Raw genomic sequence first — 21,563 nt, 5'->3', positions numbered from 1 at the left:
CCAAGGCTGGGCCAGGTCAAAGCCAGGAACCTGGAGTTGCTTCTGGGTCTCCCACATGGGTGCAGGGGGCCATCCTCTGCTGGCTACCTAGGCGCATCAGCAGGGCACTGGATCAGAAGTGTAGCAGCTGGGACTCAAACTGGCATCTATATGGGATGTCTGCATTGCAGGTGGAGGCTTTACCCGCTAAGCCACAAGTCTGGCCCCACAATTGGCATTTTTTATGAGTGTGGAAATTTTGTTATTTTCCCCCACCCTCCCAAGAGGCAGCAGAATGATGGGTAGTTTCCACCGATTTCAAGGTGATAATGTAATAGGCAGTTAGGGCGGGTCCAGAAGGAGGAAAGGGGAAGTCTAAGAGGATGATTGTTTGTCCCCAAAAAGCCGTTTTCAGCAAGACAAAAGTGCTGAGCCCACTCCTTTGGAGTTTCCAGTTTTATCATGAGAATAGCAAGGAAGTAGTGATTCCACCCTTCTGAGTTTTCAGTTTACCATGAAAACAGATAGAAGTCACTGGTGCCACCATTCCAAAATCTTTTGTCTTATCCTAAGCAAGCTAGACAGGGCAGACAAGATTACAAATCCAGCCTTTTGATGTGTTTTGTCTCAGTCCCTGTTAGCTGTTGTTCTATTTTTTTCTTTCCCCAAAAGTGTGCTTAAAAGACTGGGCCCTCACAGTTAAGGGGGCTGCTTCTCTTGGCTGCTGCTGCAGGTTTCTGACTTAAATAAATCTTGCTTTGCTCACCACTTTGTCTACGTGGAAATTATTCAGTGTGAGACAAAGAACCGAGGTCGCCTTTCTTCGCTGCCCTTTAACCAGTGACAATTATATTTTGCTTACTGTCAAGATGGTGGCCTCTGACTTGCTCTAGCCCTAGGTGTTAGGTAGGATGCTAGAAATTAGCCTATAGGGACATATAGACAAATCTATACCCAAATTGTCTCCAAGAAGTATGCAAGAAACATGAATATAGAGTAGACCCTCCAGACCTCCCAATTCCCCCCTACAGACCACTGGAAGGCAAGAGTGAAATCGGACAAGAACCCCTAAAATTCACACTGAAATGTGGCCCCTTAAAGTTCCCTAGAAATGCTATCCGGGATGCCACATGTGCTACTAGAATTTGGGGTGCCTTACGATTTCAACACGGGCTTATTACTAAATCCCTGATATTAATAAGCGAGAGGGTTCTTGCCCAATATTTAGAGAAGAAATCTCTGGCACAGATAAACGAGGCAGCATGGTACGTTTTAAGCTTTTATTTAGTAAGGAAGATGCATAAGAGAGTGAGAGCTTTGTTTAGCGGGGGAAGGTGAATGGGGGTTCATACCAAGCACCAGGAACCAGCCATGTGGATGAGCATCTAGGCCAGGAAACCTAGAGCACATGGCCCGAAGGCCATGCGCCCTGGAGGTGCGGGGCTACAGCAAACCCCTTCCTAGCAAGAGGCCAGGGAAAAAGAGCCGGGCTGGGCACACTGTGCCCCAGGCTTTTAACCCACTCCAAAGGGGAGTGGTCAATTAACCTGATTGGCTGGTGGGCACCCCGGTGCGGCCAGGTAGGGGAATGAGGTCACACAGGGGCGTGGCAAAGGCGTGGTTTTCCAGTTCACAAATTTAACAATTTTAACCTGTTTGCCTGCCTACTTCAAGAGGAGGGCCCTACTCTGCCAGGAGACCCCCTCAGAGGGCTCTGAAATGTTCCTGGCCTTCGCCAAATAACCACCCAACACAGCAATCTCAATTACTCTGAGCTACAGGAACTTCATTTGTCTCTCATACACATGGTTTGACTTTTGAAAAAGGTCTACTAAGCCAAAGGCCGCTCTTTCCCAATAAGAAAAGCAGAGAAAAACAACATGTCGTAAACTGGGCTCTGTAGTTGTAATTACATCATTTCTTAAAACTCTCCATTCTGATTTCATAATTCCATAGCTAGAACCTCCCCTTCTTTCAGCTGGAACTGAATCCAAAGGCAGAACATTCTAGGGGACAACCTTGCCAGATATGTAGCTCCATGACATTTCATTGGCACCCAGGCCACCTGGACTTCCAGAAAAGGCATCCAGCCACCACTAGCTCAGGCCTTTGGAATTTTCCATCCTTGGCTACAGAAAAGGTTGAAAGAAATCAATACAGTTATGGCTCTGTCCAATGGGGAACACTTTTCATCCACAGAGTTTCAAGAAGAGGCAAGCGAACGATGAGAAGGTGAAAGTAGACATGTACTCACAGTAGAATGACGTTCTCAGAGCAAGGTGGGAGGGAGAAACACACAGGCTGGCCATGGGAGGGTTCTGGGAGTAGGGTTGAACCAGGGAGCCAGATATGCACAAGACTGTCCTGGAAGGTGCCAGAGCAGAGGTGAACACTGGAGAAGCAGTGGAGGAAAATCAGAATTATGAGAGAGCAGTTAGGGGGTAGCAGAGGGGGAAAGGATAAGAAAGTGACTTGAAATGGAGTTGTAGAGGCCAGCGTTGTGGCTTAGCGGGTAAAGCTGCTGCCTGCATCCCATATGGACACCGGTTCGAGTCTCGGCTGCTCCATTGCTGATCCAGCTCTCTGCTAAGGCCTGGAAAAGCAGTAGAAGATAGCCCAAGTCCTTGTGCCCCTGCACCTGTGTGGGAGACCTAGAAGAAGCTCCTGGCTCCTGGCTCTGGATCAGCTCAGCTGTGGCCGTTGCGGTCATTTGGGGAGTGAACCAGCAGATGGAAGACCTTTCTGTCTGTCTCTCCCTCTCACTGTCTGTAACTCTACCTCTCAAATAAATAAATAAAATCTGAAAAAAGACACTAGTTTGGGGTATGGAGTGCATGTGCTGGCCAGTCTCAGAGAAAGTCACAATAGCTCAAAGAGGCAGTCTCTTCCTGTCAAGCAGAATGTGCTGCCTTCAGAAATACAGGGTCTGGGGGCTGGCACCATGGCTCACTTGGTTAATCCTCTGCCTGCGGCGCCAGCATCCCATATGGGCGCCGTGTTCTAGTCCCAGTTGCTCCTCTTCCAGTCCAGCTCTCTGCTGTGGCCCGGGAGGGCAGTGGAGGATGGCCCAGGTACTTGGACCCTGCACCCGCATGGGAGACCAAGAAGAAGCACCTGGCTCCTGGCTTTGGATCAGCACAGTGCTGGCCACTGTGGCCATTTGGGGAGTAAACCAACAGAAGGAAGACCTTTCTCTCTGTCTGTCTCTCTCACTGTCTATAACTCGACCTGTCAAATAAACTAAAAAAAAAAAAAAAAAAAAAAAAAGAAAGAAAGAAAAGAAAAGAAATACAGGGTCTGGAATAGGTATGAGCTTCTGGCCCCCTTCTACCCTGGTGGAGGCTAAGATGGAAGGAGGGAGGGGGGGCCGGCCTGGCACCTGATCTCCGCACTTGACTCCCAGAAGAAATCTGGCTTCCACAGACATCTAGTAGTCACGCTTCCCTGACCTCCATCTAAGCGGAAGAACCGGGTTCCAACTATCGTACACAGTGGATAATTGCACACAATCATTTTCTAAATCCCCTTACCTAATTGATTTGGGGTCTTGAATTATGCAAGTTGACAGCATGCACTGCCTCCAGCCCCTGAATAAATTGTCTACTTACCCCTTGGGTCCCAGATAAAACTCTTCCATTTGCCTAGCACAATGTCTAAAAGGTTTGATTTCTTCCTGTCTGATTCTAAAATTATATTGCTACCCTCACTACATTTTGTTAATATTTTAATCTCTTGAGCTACTGTAAAGCGGGAAAAAAATCCCTTTCTTCGGTCTTTTCTTAGCCTTCAGTTCTGTCAGATTAAACCCCTGTCTCACCTTCTCCCATCCCACCCCCCTTACCCTAAGTGGATTTAACCCATTAAAAAGAAATCACTGGAAATAGATTCTCTGCTTCTCTTCAAGCAACAGTTCACAAAGCATTTCCCTTGGGATCTTCGTATGAACCATATGAAAGCATCTATCTTTCCCTCAGCCAAGGCTATCTTGTTGGGCTATGTTGCACAACTCAGCATCTCTCTTTCTCTCTCTCTTTCTCTCTCTCTCACTCTCCCTCTCTCCCTCTCTCCCTCCCTCTCTCCCTCCCTCCAACAACACACTTGCTTACTGGTTCCTCCTGCTGTATACCACGGTCCCAGATGTTCCAAGCTTTTAAGGCATCAACTCTGTCACAAAGCTCCTTGATGCAGTTCACAGTATTCATAGTCTGTAAAGTTCAGCTGAGGGCCAGTAGAACAAGGAAAAACTCCAAAACCAGAGTAGTAAATCAGCAAAACAAAATAAAATCAGGTTGCAGGGAAAGAACCTATAAATTTGGAGAAAATGTACCCTATCTTCTAAAGAAGACTTAAATAGGACTACAGTTAATATTTTTTACATTAAAAAAATGAGTAGAGATTTGTCATATGTAAATGCACTAGAAAAAATTTCAGTGATAACATTCCAGTGATAACAGCTTGACGAGGCTTACTAGAATCATTTTCCTATGTAGAAGTTAAAAAAAAAAAAAGAGTGAGGCTGGCGCTGTGGCATAGCACGTAAAGCTATGTAGCCTGTAGTGCTAGCATCCCATATGGGCACCAGTTCAAGTCCTGGCTGCTCCACTTCCAATCCAGCTCTCTGCTTTGGCCTGGGAAAGGAGTGGAAGATGACCCAAATCCTTGGACCCCTGTACCCGCGTGGGAGACCCAGAAGAAGCTCCTGGCTCCTGGCTTTGGATTGGTCCAGCTGCTCCTGCCTTTGCAGCCATTTGGGGAGTGAACCAGCGGATGGATGGAAGACCTCTCTCTGTTGCTCGCTCTTTCTCTCTCTCTCTCTGCCTCTCCTCTTCTCTGTGTAACTATGACTTTCAAATAAATAAATCTTAAAAAAATAGGGGAAAGTGAGGATGGTTAATGTATAGTTTGTCTCAACAGATTTTGAAACAAAATGTGGGAGCTTCCCTAACCTTTTACACAATGATTTCCAGTACATTGCAGCCAAGCCAGTTACCCAAGGGCTTGAAAAGTGATAGGCTGGCCTTAGAAGAAAGATGACCACAGCCAATTAGAAATGATATAAAAATAGACAACGCAATCCACATACAGTACTTCTTTGGGGCAGCAAACTCTGTGCCATCACAGCACCATGGCTGTTAGACTGGCCAGCGTGAAGAGGGCCAGCGCAAATACGATCAGCCAGGAAGCTTTCAGGGTATGTGTCTCTAAGAGAGCAATGACTGGATGTGGTGGACAGAGAAGACGTTCCAATTTATCTCCCAACTGAAATCACCATGAGGCCAGAAGGAATTCACAGAGATCTTCCAGTCCTTCCTTCTGCTTCTCCATTTCTAGGAAAGAGTCCTGTGACTACCTTGAAAATGCAGGATGGCCATGCCTGGTCTCACTTGACTTTCAGGAAGCATGCTTTAGGATATTTGGGAGGCACACTGGCACCTGTCAGCCAAAAAGTTATTCTCTGAGATGTGAAACTGTCCCTTTCTCTGTTAAACACAAACCACCACCCCCAACACACACACACACACACAAATGCATATAACCACACACATACCCATACATCTTTTTTCTTTTTCAAGGGTAGAAAATTCCATAGGCCTCAGCTGGTTAAATGCCCGTAAGCATCTGGCCAGTTTGTATTCTAAAACACCTCAAATCTGAAAGCACTGCCCACTACAAGAACTCCAGACAGAAGGAGTCCTATGTGGGGAGAAAAATTTGATTATGAAGAATTTAAGAAAACATCGGAATGGAAATTGCAGACTGCAAACCTGGTATTGCTCTCTTTCAGCCAAAATTCTCCAAAGGGATTATGCTTCTTCATTGGAATTCTGTGAAGACTTCTGCACCTGGCTTACAGTTTTCCAGTCTATCACATTTCCATTCCTCTTCCACTGGAATGTAGGGTCCATGTTGGGAACCCATCTGACCCCAGGATCTCACTACTCCTCAAGCTCCAGCAATGCCTTGTGTGGTAGGCAGAGTGACAGTTCCCCAAAGACAGCCCATCCTAACCTCTGGCACCTGTGGGTATGTTCCTTTGCATGGCAGATTTGATTAGGGTTTCCAGATGAAGTGATTGTCTTGCATATTTCAGATGGGCCCACTGTAATGACAGGGGTCCTTATAAGTGAAAGGGAGAATCAGAGAAGGAGACATGATGAGGGAAGCAGGGTCAGGATGATCTGCTATGTGCAAGACTCAAATGTGAGGCACTGCTGGCTTGAAGATGAAAGGAAGGGGATGTGAGCTATGGAAGGTGCGCAGGTGCTAGAAGCTGGAAAAGCAAGGGAATGGACTCTCCCCTAGAGCTTCTGGAGGAAGCAAGGCTATCACCCTGGCTTTAGCCCAGTAAAACCCAACTTGGATTTCTGACCTGCAGGACTTGGTGATCAATCAGTGTTGCTTTTAGACATTAATTTGAAGGCAATTAATAGAACAGAAATAGGAAATTAACACACTGAGGGGCTAATCCAACCCTCAGCACAGCCACTTGGTAGACTTCCTCAACGCCAGCACTTTTCTCCTCTGGATTCCATAAGCAGATGCTCAATCCCTCAGTGCACACTTGCACTGTGCTGAGCTCAAGCTGTTATGTAGTCAGGGCAAATAAGGGTAGGGCATCCTTCCTTAGAAGGGCCAGCAACAAGACCAGAACTCAACTCCTAGAGGAACTGGACAACTGCAAACAGGCAACAGACAAAGGGTTACATACAGATGGGCTGGGGGTCAAGACACAATGATTAGAACAATTACACAAGGGAACAAGGAAAGATCAAAGCCAAGTGACTGGAAATGGATTTTAACAACAGGGCAGAACCAATATAACTTGAGGCTAAGAACCTGGGCTGTGGTTGTGAGTTACCTGATGTCTGAGCCTGGGGCAGTTTTGAGCTGGCAGTGGACCTCGGAGGAGCTCCAGTTGCAAGCAGAGGCAGGAGGGAAGGAAGCAGGGAAAGGGAACTGGATTTGTTATTAAAGAACTGAGGCAAGAAGCCTTAGCTACTTCTCTTCTGGCTCTCCTGGTGAGAATTCTGCCTGACCTTTTAGAAGGGACAGACAGAGGCCAAGTTCCTCTGCAAGCAGTCATGTCAGTCACTATTTGTGCAGAAGCAGTCTCCCCAGGGTCAAGTTAGCAGGGAGGGCCTCCTTTGCTCCACAAACATGAGTATGACATAGACACTCTGCTGGACACAATAATAGCTATTGGCCCCTGTGAGATTTTAAATATCAATCTGATTCAATTTATGCGAAAGTTGATTCAGAGTCTTCTTGGACTTGTTATTTCTTGGTGGTAAGACTGGTGATATAGAAGGTAGCATTTCTTCCTCGAATCTCCAGGAAACCATTTAATACAGTGAAACATTAGGAACTTGTTAGCCTGTGGAAACAGACTGGTCAGGCCTATAGTATTCTGTTCAGACTATGAACAACATGGTGACAACAGCTCTTTAAGCTGGCCCTTTGTCTAGTGGGAAAATTAAACTAGTAATATAAAAGGCATGGAAAGAAATATATATGTTGTTATTTTTGGACAGCACTAACTCACTTGAAAAAAATCATAAAAACATTTCCATGAAAGTGGATCCCAGGTACCTCTGCAGGGGCCAGTGTTCTGGAGACTTTTTTTTCCATACAGTTATGGAAACAGAAAAGAAAGGAAGAATGGCCAATGACAAAGAGTTTTCAAAATCCTCAGGCTTACTTTGGCAAGGAAAAATTTATACCGATCTTGCCCACATTTCTCATTAGCAACCTCACCCTCCCCGCTTTTGTCCTTACCTCCTAGTTTCCCACTAAACAGACCTAAGCTTGTTCAGAAATAAATACTGTTGGGGGGCCAGCACTGTGGCACAGCGGGTAAAAGCTGCCGCCTGCAGTGCCAGCATCCCATATGGGCGCCAGTTAAGTCCCGGTGGCTCCACTTCCAATCCAGCTCTCTGCTATGGCCTGGAAAAGCCGTAGAAGGTGGTCCAAGTCCCCTGCGCCCACATGGGAGATCCAGAAGAAACTCCTGGCTCCTGTCTTTGGATCGGTCCAGCTCCAGCCATTGCAGCCAGTTGGGGAGTGAACCAGCGTATGAAAGACCTTTCTCTCTCTCTCTTTCTCTCTCTGTCTCTCCTTCTCTCTCTGAGTAACTCTTTCAAGTAAATAAATAAATTTTTTTTTTAAAAAAGAAGAAAAGAAACAAACACTGCTTCCCAGTAGATCACCACCAAACCAAGCCGCTTCCTTCACCTCCTATCTTACGGAACCTAGCATAGGTACTGTGCTTCTACATTCTACACGTGATTACTCCAAAGGAATCAAGACACCTAGGGTTCATTGCCTGTACCATCATTTAGCAAATAAAGATGACCTACAGCTTGCCTCACTGAAAATCATGCCTTTGGTTCCCCACTTTTAGAAGAGAGGTGATTTAAACAAACAAAAAGGTAATGGCATTGTGGTACAGTAGGTAAGCCTCTGCTTAAAGCGCCAGCATCCCATATGAGGGCCAGTTTGGTCCTGGCTGCTCTGCTTCTGACCCAGCTCCCTGCTAATGTGCCTGGGAAAGCAGCAGAGGATGGCTTGAGTGCTTGGGCCCCTCCACCCACGTGGGAGACCGCGGGTGGAGTTTCAGAATCCTGGCTTTTACCTAGCCCAGTCCCAACTGTTGCAGTCATTTGGGGAGTAAACCAGAGGATGGAAGATCTGTTTCTGTCCCTCTCTGTCTCTGTCTCTCTCTTTCTAAATCTGCCTTTCAAATAAATAAGTAAATCTAAAAAAAATCTAGGAGAGAGATGATAACAATGTAGTATGTTTAACAGAGACCTGTGGGCACATGTGGTCATAGACTATAGCATCTTTAAGTTTTCTTGAGATGGGGGCTATAGAAATACAAGATCTTATCATCGTTTACAAAACATCTCATACAACTACATTCCCCATCCTTCCAACATACTTCACTGAAATAATTCAAATAAAAATGTTCTATCTTAGAAGCTTGGAAGAATACTCAGCTTCTAAGTTATATTTCACCCAGTAAAATATTTCCAGTCATTAGGGAAAGCAGTATGAACGAAAAGCTGAAATATTAGAATATCTTTAAACATTTCTCAGCAGTTGAAACATATACAACCCAACAGAAGCTGTAAGAAAGGCAAAAATACGAAACTTTCCATAAATGATAATCTCAATAGGCAATAAAAATCAACTGGAGAAGAATCGCAGGAAATCATTAACAGCATATTTAGGCACAGATTGTGCGATGTTGTGCATAGACAATGGGGAAACCACGTGTCGCTGGAACAGCTGGCACGTACTCCACCCTATCCACTCTGCTGGGAACCTGTACATGCTATTCTTCATAGAACTTATGCTGCTAGCACAAAACCAGAAGCGCTGCATATAAAAGGATATTCTTTTCTTAGGAGACCTTTATGAGTTAACATTTTTCTACTAAAATACGTATTTCCAAAATAGATTTTATAAAAGGCATTTGAATTTCAACATTCACATGATTTTTAAAAGTGAGGATTATGAATGAAGGGTATCCATAAAGTTACACAAAGTGAAAGGGATTCAGTGTCAAAGCTCTATTTTTCCCTAAGATTCCAATCAACTATTCATCCCTTTGCATAAACCATACTGTTCACATTGGCATAAAGGTGACTGTTTCAGGGGTCCATGCTGTGCCACAGCCAACTAAACCACCATCAGCAGTGCCGACATCCCATATGGGCACTGGTTCGAATCCCTGCTGCTCCACTTCCGATCCAGCTCCCTGCTAAAGCACCTGGGAAGGCAGTGGAGAATGGCCCACGTGCCTGGGCCCCTGCACCCATGTGGGAGATCTGGAAGAAGCTCCTAGTTTTGGATCTGCCCAATTTTAGCAGCTGCGGCCATTTGGGGAGTGTGCCGTAGATGGAGGATCTCTGTCTCTGTCTCTCTTCTCTCTCTCTCTGTAACTCTGCCTTTCAAATAAATTAAATATTTAATTTTTTTTTTGACAGGCAGAGTGGACAGTGAGAGAGAGACAGAGAGAAAGGTCTTCCTTTTTCCGTTGGTTCACCCTCCAATGGCCGCTGCGGCTGGCGCGCTGCGGCCGGTGCACCGCGCTGGTCCGATGGCAGGAGCCAGGTGCTTCTCCTGGTCTCCCATGGGGTGCAGGGCCCAAGCACTTGGGCCATCCTCCACTGCACTCCCTGGCCACAGCAGAGAGCTGGCCTGGAAGAGGGGCAACCGGGACAGGATCGGTGCCCCGACCGGGACTAGAACCTGGTGTGCCGGCGCCGCAAGGCGGAGGATTAGCCTAGTGAGCTGCGGCGCCGGCCTAAAAATTTTTTTAAAAAGGTGATTGTTTCTGCCAAAAGCACAAATGGAGAACCTTCCCCCAGGCACAGGATGAGGACCTTCTCCCTGCTTGAGGATGAACCTTCCAGCTCACTCATCACACTGGTCTGTAGGCAGGGACTGCCAAAGCCCCAGAGCCCTAGTTCACACCCACTATGATGTGTGGGGTTTTTTTTGGACACAAACTGGTATCCAGATCAGTGCCGGCACTTCAGGCAGCAGCTTCACCTACTACATCACAGCGTGGCCATTCCCTCAGGTTTTTTTCAATAGGACTAAGTCATACTGGGAATGGATACTACCAATAATCTAAAGGAGAAGGGGTAACAGTTTATTCTTCCAGGAGGGGTATGATATTTGGTTCAGTCAAGTGACTTACCTCTTTGGGGCATGATTCAAAGCAAGGAAATTAAAAAGCTAAGGTTAAAAATATAGGAGGAGGGGCGGGTGCTGTGGCATCGTAGGCTAAGCCTCTGCCTGTGGTGCCAGCATCCCATATGGGCGCCGGTTCAAGTCCTGGCTGCTCCACTTCCAATCCAGCTCTCTGCTATGGCCTGGGAAAGCAGCAGAAGATGGGCCAAGTCCTTGGGCCCCTGCACCCGTGTAGGAGACCCGGAAGAATTTCCTGGCTCTTGGCTTCAGATCGCTGAGCTCAGCCGTTACGGCCTTTTGGGGAATGAACAAGCAGATGGAAGACCCCTCTCCTTCCCTTTCCCTCTCACTGTCTGTAACTCTACCACTCAAATAAATAAATCTTTTTTTTTTAGTTTTATTTATTTATTTATTTGACAGGCAGAGTGGATAGTGAGAGAGAGACAGAGAGAAAGGTCTTCCTTTTTGCCGTTGGTTCACCCTCCAATGGCCGCCACGGCTTGCGCACTGCGGCCGGCGCACTGCGCTGATCCGATGGCAGGAGCCAGGTGCTTCTCCTGGTCTCCCATGGGGTGCAGGGCCCAAGCACTTGGGCCATCCTCCACTGCACTCCCGGGCCATAGCAGAGAGCTGGCCTGGAAGAGGGGCAACCGGGACAGAATCCGGCGCCCCGACCGGGACTAGAACCCGGTGTGCCGGCGCCACAAGGCCTAGTGAGCCTAGTGAGCCTAGTGAGCCGCGGCGCCGGCCATAAATAAATCTTTTAAAAAAGTTCCTGTCTCCTGGCTTCAGCCTGGCCTAGCCCAGGCCATTGTGGCCGTTTGAGGAGTAAACCACTGGATGGAACATTGATCTCTTTGTATTTCTGGCTTCCATATAAATAATCTTCGAAAATAAAAGTAAAGCAAGGAAGGGCTAGCATTGTGGCGCAGACAGTTAAGCCACAGCTTGTGACATCAGCATCCTATACACTGGACACAGGTTCAAGACCTGGCCACTCAGCTTCCAATCCAGCTCCCTGTTAATGTGCCTGGGAAAGCAGATGATGGTGGCCCAAGTGTTTGCACCCCTGCCACCCATGTGGGAGACTTGGATTGAGTTCCATGGTCTTAGCTTTGGCTTGGCCCTGACCTGGCTATTGGGTGCATTTGGGGAGTGAACCATCAGATCGAAGATCTCTGTCTCTCTGTCCCTGTCTTGTCACTCTGTTTTTCAAATAAATACATAAATCTTTTTTAAAGGTAAAAAGCAAGGATATGTGCTTCCCTTCTGCCTGTTAACCTTTAAAAAAATGATTTGCTTATTTGAAAGGCAGAATTACAGAGATTGGGAGGGAGACAGAGAGAGATAAAAGAGAGCTTCCATCCACTGGTTTACTACCCAAATGACTGCAACAGCCAGGGCTGGGCCAGGCCAGAGCCAGGAGCCAGCAACTCCATCCAGGTTTTTCATGTGGGTGGCAGGGTCCCGAGGATTTGGGTCATCTTCCACTGCTTTCCCAGAGGTATTAGCTAGGAGCTGAATTGGAAATGGAGCAGCCAGGACTGGAACTCACGCTATGTGGGCTGCTGGCATCACAAGCTGTGGCTTAATGATCCGCGCCACACCGTGGCCCTGCCAGTTCACTTTTCTGTCTGTTCACCTGTAAGCAATACACAAAATACTTATCTTGCCTGCCGTGAACCCTGGAGATAATAACAGCCAAGAGTCATCAGCTGGGCATATCCTGTGCCCAACCCTGTTTCAAGCGCTCAAATGAAGTAACTAATGTAAGCCTTTCAACCACCCCATGAGAGACTTACCAAAGCCCAGGAAGGTTAAATAACTGGCTCAAGGTCACCCAGCTAGTATGCAGTTGAGCTGAATTTTGAACTTGGGCAGTATGCTTCTGGACCCAAGCTTTTAATCACTCTAGTCTAAGAAGAACTTAAAGGCAATGGCAGCTAACGAAGATGTCCCTTTGCATACTCCAGTTTACTGCTCTGGGAGCCTTCAGGGTGGGGCCCGGCAAGGAATCAGAAAGACATCTGGCTGAAGGCTGATATAAACATCAGGCAAATGTTACCCAGGAATTCCTCTGTACTCCTGATAAAAGCTAAAGGAAACTAAGAGATCTAAATCCCAAGACAAAATGTATTCTAAAAGGGTGGTTAGGACTAACAGAAAAGGAGAACCAACTCTAGTGCCTGCTCCTTCCTGTGGTTTCTGGCCTCCCCTTCTAGTGAAATAAAGTGTTTCACAACTTAATACACTGCCAGTGTGACTTGAGGACAATTCTCTATCTCAGGAGCAAACAAAATCGGGTAGGTTTATGACTCCTCTGAACCGAGCTGCACCAAGCCAGCGAGGGTGGCCCTGAAGGGGAGCACAGGAATTTGGAAAGGTACAGTCCATATGGGTCAAGTAAGCGATCGCCAAGGTGAGCTGCACATGGACACTGCATCCAAATTTCTCAGAGGGCTACTTGTTACCATCTACTCTCTGCATCCCCATAAAATGGCAAAGGGCACTCTGTAGTCAAATACACGAGGGAAATGCCGTAGAAATTAGCGGGGTTCCTTACTAAAGGCTCATTCAACCTTGTTGAGGTCAGAAAGGTTCCAAATCAAGTAGGACCAAAGACTTGAAACACACACACACACACACACAAAACCTCGGGGCACAGTGGGTGGGGCAGAGGTGACGCCTCTATCTGGCAAGAGGCGGCCTCCTATCTGGCCACATTGAATCTCCCTTCCTGTCTTGTGAACCCCTTGCCCACAGACAGGAACTACCCTACTAGCATCTCAGGAGGGAGCTTGTCTGCCCCTAGTCCCTGTTGCTCCACTAGGGCACGTGCTGCTCAGACCCTGGGAGGGGAATCTACTCAGAGCTAAACTAACTTCCCACCACCACTCTAACTGGAACTCTGGGGCTGGCCTCCAGATCATTTCTCCACACCCTGCCTCCCACTTCCCTAATCACCCCCAAAGGTCTGCAAAACTCTTCCATCAGCTAATCTCGCCTACAATCTTGTCTCTGCTCAGCCAGGGCCCTTTCCTGGCTCTTCCTCTCCTTCCTGAACCCACTTGGAACACTTTCCTCTCTGCCCTCAAGAACCCCAGTCTTTTGCCAAAACACAGCCCTACATGCTCGGCCTTTGTCTACAATGTTCTCTCCACCACCCTGCTTAACTGAAACCTGGCTGCGCCCTGATAACTCTCTGCGAGGTTGCTCAATTTCTTTTCCCTTCCCCTATCAACAAACAGCTTTTCCCCCTGCTCACCCAAGCCGAGAAACCTCAAAGTCACCTTGACTCCACCTCAGTCCCTTCCTCTCTCTTCCTCCCGGCCTTTCTCTACCCCTGCAAGAATCACCAAATTCTGTTGATTTTATCACTTAAATGTCTCTTATAACTTCCCTCTTATCTCCATTCTCACTGCCTCATTAAAGTCTTTGTTATCTCTCTCCTGAACTATACATTTTAATGAGTTCCCGGGGCCTCCAGGCTCTGCTCCCAATACGGGGAGTACATCCTACGCACTGTTGCCAGTGTTTTTCCCACAAAACACATAGTGTGTACCTACTGCATGGCAAGCACTGTGTGATGCACCGAAAGTAGAGATGAACACACAACCTCTGAATTCCTGGCTCAGATCCAGAATGGGAAGAAACATTGCCCATCCATTGTATGCTGTGGTAGACCCTTCCAGAATGGTTTATTTTTTTTTTCACCAGCCTCTCCCTTTGCTCAACCTTCATGAGTCACTTATATACATCAGGTGCTTTCCCTATGTTATCTTTTTTATTTATTTATTTTTATTTATTTATTTTTTTGACAGGCAGAGTGGACAGTGAGAGAGAGAGAGAGAGAGAGAGAAAGGTCTTCCTTTGCCGTTGGTTCACCCTCCAATGGCCGCCGCAGCCGGTGTGCTGCAGCCGGCGCACCACGCTGATCCGATGGCAGGAGCCAGGTGTTTCTCCTGGTCTCCCATGGGGTGCAGGGCCCAAGGACTTGGGCCATCCTCCACTGCCTTCCCGGGCCATAGCAGAGAGCTGGCCTGGAAGAGGGGCAACCGGGACAGAATCCAGCGCCCCGACCGGGACTAGAATCCGGTGTGCCGGCGCCACTAGGCGGAGGATTAGCCTGTTGAGCCGCGGCGCTGGCCCCCTATGTTATCTTAACTCTTCACAAGAACCCCAGAAGAAAGGTACAACTATTTATCCCCATTTCACACATAAGGAAAATGAAATCAGGCTACTTGCCTTAGTTCACAGTGCAAGCAAGAGGCAGAGACTGGATGCAAGGCCAGCCTTGACTCCTGAGTCCATCCTCTGCCTCTCACATTTTAAGCAGAACACAGAAAACTTGGAAAAGAACCCAAACTGATGACCATGACATGAAGAATCTTGAAACTAAGTCATGTGAGAAACGAAAGAAAGGCGCTTTGGTCTTGTGAAGAATATTTGAAGGGTTACCATGTGAAAGAGGAAGCAAACATGTACTGTAAGGCTCCAAACAGCACAGCTAGGCGTAGCCCATGGTGGAACCTGCAGAGAATATTTTAGCTCAAGAACCTTTTCTAGGGGTGGCATTTTGTACAGCCCTTAAGATGCCAATTGGGATGCCTGAAACCTATACTGCAGTGCTGGGTTCCAGTCCAATCTCACAACCCCATTCCAGATTTCTGCTAATGTGTACCCCGAGAGGCAGCAGGTGACGGCCCAAGTACTTGGGTTCTGGCCACCTATGTGGGAGACCTGCATTGAGTTCCTGGCTCCTACCTTTAGCTTGGCCCAACCCAGCTACTGTGGACATTTGGGGAGTAAGCCAGTGGATGAGAGATCTGTTTGTCTGTCTGTCTATCTGTACTTGTCTGTGTCTGCATCTGTCTCCTTCATCTCTTTCAAATAAGTTAACTAACTAGTGTTTTTAAAAAGAAGAATTATGAATGGCCAATCAACTTACGAAAAACTGTTCAAGAGTAATCACAGAAATACAAATTAGATCAGTGATGTATCATTTCTTTCCTGTCAGATTGCAAAGGTTGAAAATATTGCTGGGGCCGGTGCTGTGGTGTAGCAGGTAAAGCCGCCACCTGCAGTGCGGGCATCCCATATGGGCGTGGGTTTGAGTCCTGGCTGCTCCACTTCCGATCCAGCTCTCTGCTACGGCCTGGGATAGCAGTAGAAGATGGCCCAAGTGCTTGGGCTCCTGCACTGTGTGGGAGACTCGGAAGAAGCTCCTGGCTCCTGGCTTTGGATCAGCTCAGCTCTGGTCGTTGCGGCCATCTGGGGGAATGAACCAGCAGGTGGAAGACCTTTCTCTCATTCTGCCTCTCCTTATCTTTCTGTGGAACTCTTTCAAACAAATAAATAAATCTTAAAAAAAAATTGCTAACCAGTGTTGTCATGGGAGAGAGGAAATGAAGATTCTTGTACTCTGCTGGTGAAAGAATAAACTGGAGCAACTTTCTGCAGAACAACTTAACAGATGCTTAAGAGGAATTTTCAGTACTAAAATTCGGTACAATCTTTGAGCAAGCAATTCCACTGCTAGAAATTCATCTTACTGGATAAAAATGAAAATGCTTTTTCAAAGATGTTCATTCAACTAATATTTAGACAGGCACTAAGAGAACTTTCTTCAATGATAGACATGCTCTACAGCTTGTACTATCCAATATGGTGGCCACTAGCCACACATGGCTATTGAGCACTTGAGCTGTGGCAAGTGAAATTTAGAAATGGATCATTCTTAATGACTTTAAATTTAAAGGCAAACAGCCACATGTGGCCAACGGCTACTATTTTGAGCAGCTTATGCTTATAACACAAAATTAGAGACTATCAAAATATCAAACAATAAAGGATGATTACCTATAGTACAGCTACATGGAATTTTTCAGTCACTAAACATAATTATGCAGATGTTCATAAAAGATTGATAACTGAAAACATTTAAAGTTCATATATGCTTTTTCTTTCAGTCCAGATATTTGGATATCTGTATACAAAGAGACAGGGTAACCTGGAAGTATAGACATTAGGAAATTAACAAAGACCATTCTGTAGAATGAGATGATAATAATTCTTGCTTTTCTGTTTTTCTAAATTTTTCTACAATAAATATGCATTTGTTAGATAATAAAGCAATACAAGTTCAAAGACACAAGGCTTATTACTGACCATTAGAACACTCAATCTGGAGAATTTCAACGTGTTAGATTAGAAAACAAACTCTACTATTTGATGCTTAAATGATGGTTCAAAGGCAAGGCCTGTCTGGTTTCACAGTAAACTACACTGGTCTTTTGGACAAAGCCTCAAGGAGTGGCTTGTTCTGGGCTCTCCTTACCCAGAGAGGCCAAGAGAAGGCGTCATGAGACATTTGAATGGCTAGGCACCAACACTTTAGTTAACCTTCCTGACTCGCCATTCATTGAGAGCTGAATTCAGCCTCCGAACTGGAAACGCTTGGTCAAGTAGCCCAAGTCGAAACTGGCTTTATTCAGCCACCTACGTTCTCAGGCAAACCTATGGGTTTTGTCCTACGTGAAGTAGCTCCAACAACTTCCCCTGGGGAGAGGGCACCGAGGGGCTGCCTCAGTTTCAGTGCTTCCCTCAAAGCATGCAAACAGAACAAACATTCCACCCCAAGGTGGCTGTGTGTGTGTGTGTGGGGGGGGTGTCCAACAGCTGCAGATGCTTTGCAGCCATTCTCAGCTTCCGACGAGCTTTTTTCTAGTAAGCTATCACATGGCAGCCAGGGGCTGCTGCGCGCTCTGTCCTGCCTCAAGGCGCTCCAGCCAGGAATATCTACCAACTCCTTGATCCTTTGGTGCACAAGGAATTGAGCGCAAACTCAGCAGCAACAGCAGAGTATTTAAACGCTTACTAGTAAGGTGGCTTTCCCAGGTCAACAGAGTAGCTCCTTGTAAGGGCAGCCACAATACAAGACCATACTACAAGGTTTATCAAATGTATTTGTTCCCCACAGAGGCACAAACAGCTACATCCCGAACTGTAACAAAAACACTGTCAAAACTCGGCATTGTAAACGTGCATATAAGTAAACACTTCTCCATTAATCACATACACTGTAATATTCCTCCCTGCAAGGCTCCTCTTGAGAAATCTCAGTCAATGGTGGTTCTATATTTATCCCTTTCCCTGGGTTAAAATTGACCTTCATAAAAAAAAAAAAAAAAAAAAGACCCGCTGAACTTACAGGAAAAATCAGCAATGAAACAGCCTTTCTATGTCTGCTTCATTATGAACTTCATAGATTCATGGAAGTACTAATAACTGAATGAGGGTTTGAATACACAACAACTTGCTATATATAGCCCAGGCCTTCTGAATTTGTTGAACAGTGGGCAAAACTGAATGATGTTAGCAACATGCCAACAAGGGTGTAACTGTAAAATCGTTAGAAGAAAAAAACAACTAAACAGGACATAGTGTATATTTGTTCAGTTTGGTGAGTTTTCCAAGTTCTAATGAGACAAAAGCTTGCTTGCCTTGGTGTGGTAAGAACTCTGTCTGATACTGAAGCTCTCTAACTTGAGTATCTTGGGTTTATAGCAGCAAGTGTAAATCCCACCTCAGCTGTTCCTTAATAAACACTTGGAGCTGAAATCAAAAAAGAGTTAACAGTTTTGGCAGCAGCTGCAACATGGTTCGTTCATGCTTGGGCCACTCTCCACCAACTGACTCTTGGGGTCAGAAAAGCAGGGGGAGTCACTTAGGGGAATATACTACCTTTAAGGCTATTTCCCTATTTCTTAATTGCCTCAACTGCTTACATAGAGCATTCAGTACAGTGAATTTAAAATTGATTTGTATGCATAATCTGTGTGTCCACAAACCCAACGCAGATGGGAATTAATGAAAACAAATGAAGAAAAAGGCACCCACATTCACTTGTCAGGACAGGGCACCTAGCGTTTCATCTGGCACATCGCAGGGGCTCAACAGCCACTGCCTTAGATTCCTAGCATCTGTTCTCCTCACTCCCCAAATCTCAATGTGTACCACACACTGGAATGATGAGAAAACACTCTGCAGTGTTTGCTGTAAATGCCCAAACTCCACTGCTAAGCTTCCAAGCAAGCTGGCCTGAAAAGGGAACAGTGGCCGCTAGCAGTATCGCCAAGAGGAGTCTCCTCCCAGTACCAGACTTTCTGTGCCACAGAATCAGTGGTTTGGAAGGAGCCACGGCACCTGTGATACACATATTCTTTTTAAAGACCACGAGAAGGAATGTTAATGGCTCCTTTTTTCCCTTTTCTTTTAATTTTCTTTTTTTTTTTTCCCAGCCGAGGGTAGCAGGTCAAATGCTGGTCAAATCCCTGTGGAGGCTTGCTGAGTCCCATTTATTCTCTTGAGACCATCTGTCCACCTCACAGCTCCCTTCACATGCTGCTGTAAGGGGAAGGTTTTCTTTTTTCCCTGAATTTTGGAAATCATTCCTTGTGCTAGGTAGATTCAATAGCTTATTAATAACAGCTCAGACCAGAGCCCTGGTATAAAGAACTGGCACACAGCTTGCCTTCCTCTCTTTACTAGCTGCAATGACAAGCAAGGTTCCAATCTGACCTCAACAGGTCTTCACTCCAAAATCATGGTGAAACACACAATAAGCCAAGTCCATGAAAACAACATTACAGATCTGGGTTTAGCTCCACTAAACAGCAGGATTAAACTTTCAAGGGTCCAGCCACGATAAAGAGATTTCTTTAAAGTCACTTGGCTTTGCACGGTTGTAGCTATTAGGGATTAGATCTTTATCTCAAAGGTACATATTTTACCTTTGATCCTCCTCCAGAACTCCCACTAATGTCAACTTTCACCACTGTCGGGATGAGGCCCCTGGCCTCCCTTTAATGTTGGTTTTATTGCAGATTGTACAAGATCAACAGAAAAATTACAAGGGAAAGCTGTGAAGTGTCCTTCCGATGACAAGTTGTTTCAACAAAAATAGCCCTCTCCTAAATGCTAAAATTTAAACACAGCAAACGACATGCTGTGAGATGGAGGGAGCGGAGAGACAAAAACATACAAAAAACCCCAAAAAAACAAAGTGGGAAAACAAACACTAATTAACCAGTCTGACTGCTTATTTAGGGTTTGTTCTCTAGTCCAGGAAATTGGCAAGAACATCTTGAAAACAGGAGAAGAGGCAAGTGCCCGTTAGCACTGTCCGCTTCCCTCCGGAGTCGGACAGTCTGGATGAGGCTGAGGGTGCGCCGTGAGGGCTCCCAGGGGGCCAGCGCGCCTTCCAATCCGCATCCCCCAGCCATGCCGGTTCCAAGGTTTCCCCAACCCTGAGTGCTGCCGGCTGTGAAACCCCCACCCCCGGTCCTCCATCCCTGGACTGGCACAGCCTGTCTTCCACTTAACCCCATCCCTTTGCCTCAGAAGCGGCCGCAGGTCTCTGGGGACCCGTCGCCCACTCGCCCCCCGGAACCCCGTTGTTTCCAATCCCCTGCTTCCGCCGCGGCAGCAGCACCCCTTCAACAGTCATCACCACCCTCTCTCCCCAGTAGCAGGAGGAAGTCGCTCTGCTTCCTCTGTTCTCACCGCCCGCTCGAGCTTGGACGCCCGGGGCTTTTTGGGTGGGGTTCTTTTTTGTGTACACGCTGTGTGCGCGCGCGAGAGTGTCTATGGGCAAAAGGCTCATCGCATCCTTCCGCCTGGGCTGCCTCAGGTGCCTGGAGGAGGGGATCCGCATCTTGCCTAGCCGTGCCCCGGTCCCCGGCTCTTTGTGCGGGATCCAGGGCTGCTCGAGGTCCGCGCTCTCGGTTTAGGGTCCGAGCCCCCGCCTCGCCGCACCGATCGAGCCCGGCTGTGCTTCCATCCCGGCGCACGCCTTGGCTATGCCGGGCAGCCGGAGCGCTGTCAGTGGGCGCCTGCGACTCGGAGCCCGCGGCCGCCGATGTGAAAACTTACTGGAGCGGAGAAAGAGAGCGCACAGTGCCACGGCGGCCGCCCCAGCGCCGTTCCTGCTCCGGTCCCCCGCGCGCGCGGGAAGCCACAGTCGCTCCCGCTAGGAGCGCGTCCCCCGGGACGCCCCGTCCCCCGGCCACTCACCAGCACCACGGAGCCCCGCACGGCCTCCGACACGCTCTGGCGAAGCTCAGCCGCTGTGCCGGGCTTGCTGAGCCGCTTGGTGAATTTGCGCACTTCGGCCATGGCAGCGGCAGCGGGCAGGTCTCGGCGGGCGTCCTCAGTGCCCCGGGCCCGGGCGGCCGCGGCCGCAGCTGCTCGCTCTGTTTACCCGCCGGCCGGCCGGCCACATCGCAGCTCCGCGGCGGCGCGGCTCACGCGGCTCCTCCCTCCCAGCCGCCGCTCCTCCTCCTTGCCTTCTTCGCTCCCTCGCTTCTTCGCTCCTTTGCTCGCTCGCTCCCGGTCCTGCCCGGCGGTCGCGGCGGCGGCAGCGGCAGCGGCAGCGGCAGCCTCTCCCTCCCCTCGAGAGCCCGAGCACTGATCGCTACCCGCCAGAGAAGGAGGGTGTGTCTGGCGGGGAAGGGTGTGTGGCGGGGGAGGGCGAAGTGGAGGTGGGGGCGAGGGTCACGAGGGAAGAGGGGGGAAGTGGCAACCGCTCGGGCTCCGCCCGCAGCTGGTGTTGCTGGTGCAGCCGCATCCGGGAGGCGAGATGGGGCTGCTGCTGTTTTCGCGCGTGTAGGGCGGGCAGGGGACAGAATGGGGTGAGGAAACGTCTCCAGGAGTGCGGTGTGCTCTACCCCAGGGCTCCTCTGCCGCGCCAGGAGGGCAGCGCCCGCACGAGGGATGGAGAACTCTTCGCGCCCCTCCCCCCCCACCGCACCCCGCCAGCCCCCAGGGCTGGGGCGGCTAGGGGATGGGAAACAACGTGGAGCAGCGGTCTATTGTGTGCAGAG

At 48.0% G+C, this 21,563-nt stretch overlaps 1 protein-coding gene across 3 annotated transcripts in view; it reads right to left on the bottom strand.

Moving 5' to 3' along the window:
* DOCK11 (dedicator of cytokinesis 11) overlaps positions 1-21,142 on the bottom strand; it is a 203,004-nt gene extending 181,862 nt beyond the window's left edge. For all 3 annotated transcript variants that reach the window (XM_062184437.1, XM_062184435.1, XM_062184436.1), the window contains exon 1: positions 20,755-21,142. In XM_062184437.1, the coding sequence (XP_062040421.1) occupies positions 20,755-20,856 (102 nt within the window). In that variant the 5' untranslated portion in view covers positions 20,857-21,142. The remainder of the gene's footprint in view (positions 1-20,754) is intronic.
* Positions 21,143-21,563: the final 421 nt, after the last annotated feature.

Source organism: Lepus europaeus, chromosome X (assembly GCF_033115175.1).
Source record: "Lepus europaeus isolate LE1 chromosome X, mLepTim1.pri, whole genome shotgun sequence".
Lineage (NCBI taxonomy): Eukaryota > Metazoa > Chordata > Mammalia > Lagomorpha > Leporidae > Lepus > Lepus europaeus.
The sequence above is the reverse complement of the archived record's forward strand: the minus strand, read 5'-3'. Positions and strand labels throughout refer to the sequence as shown.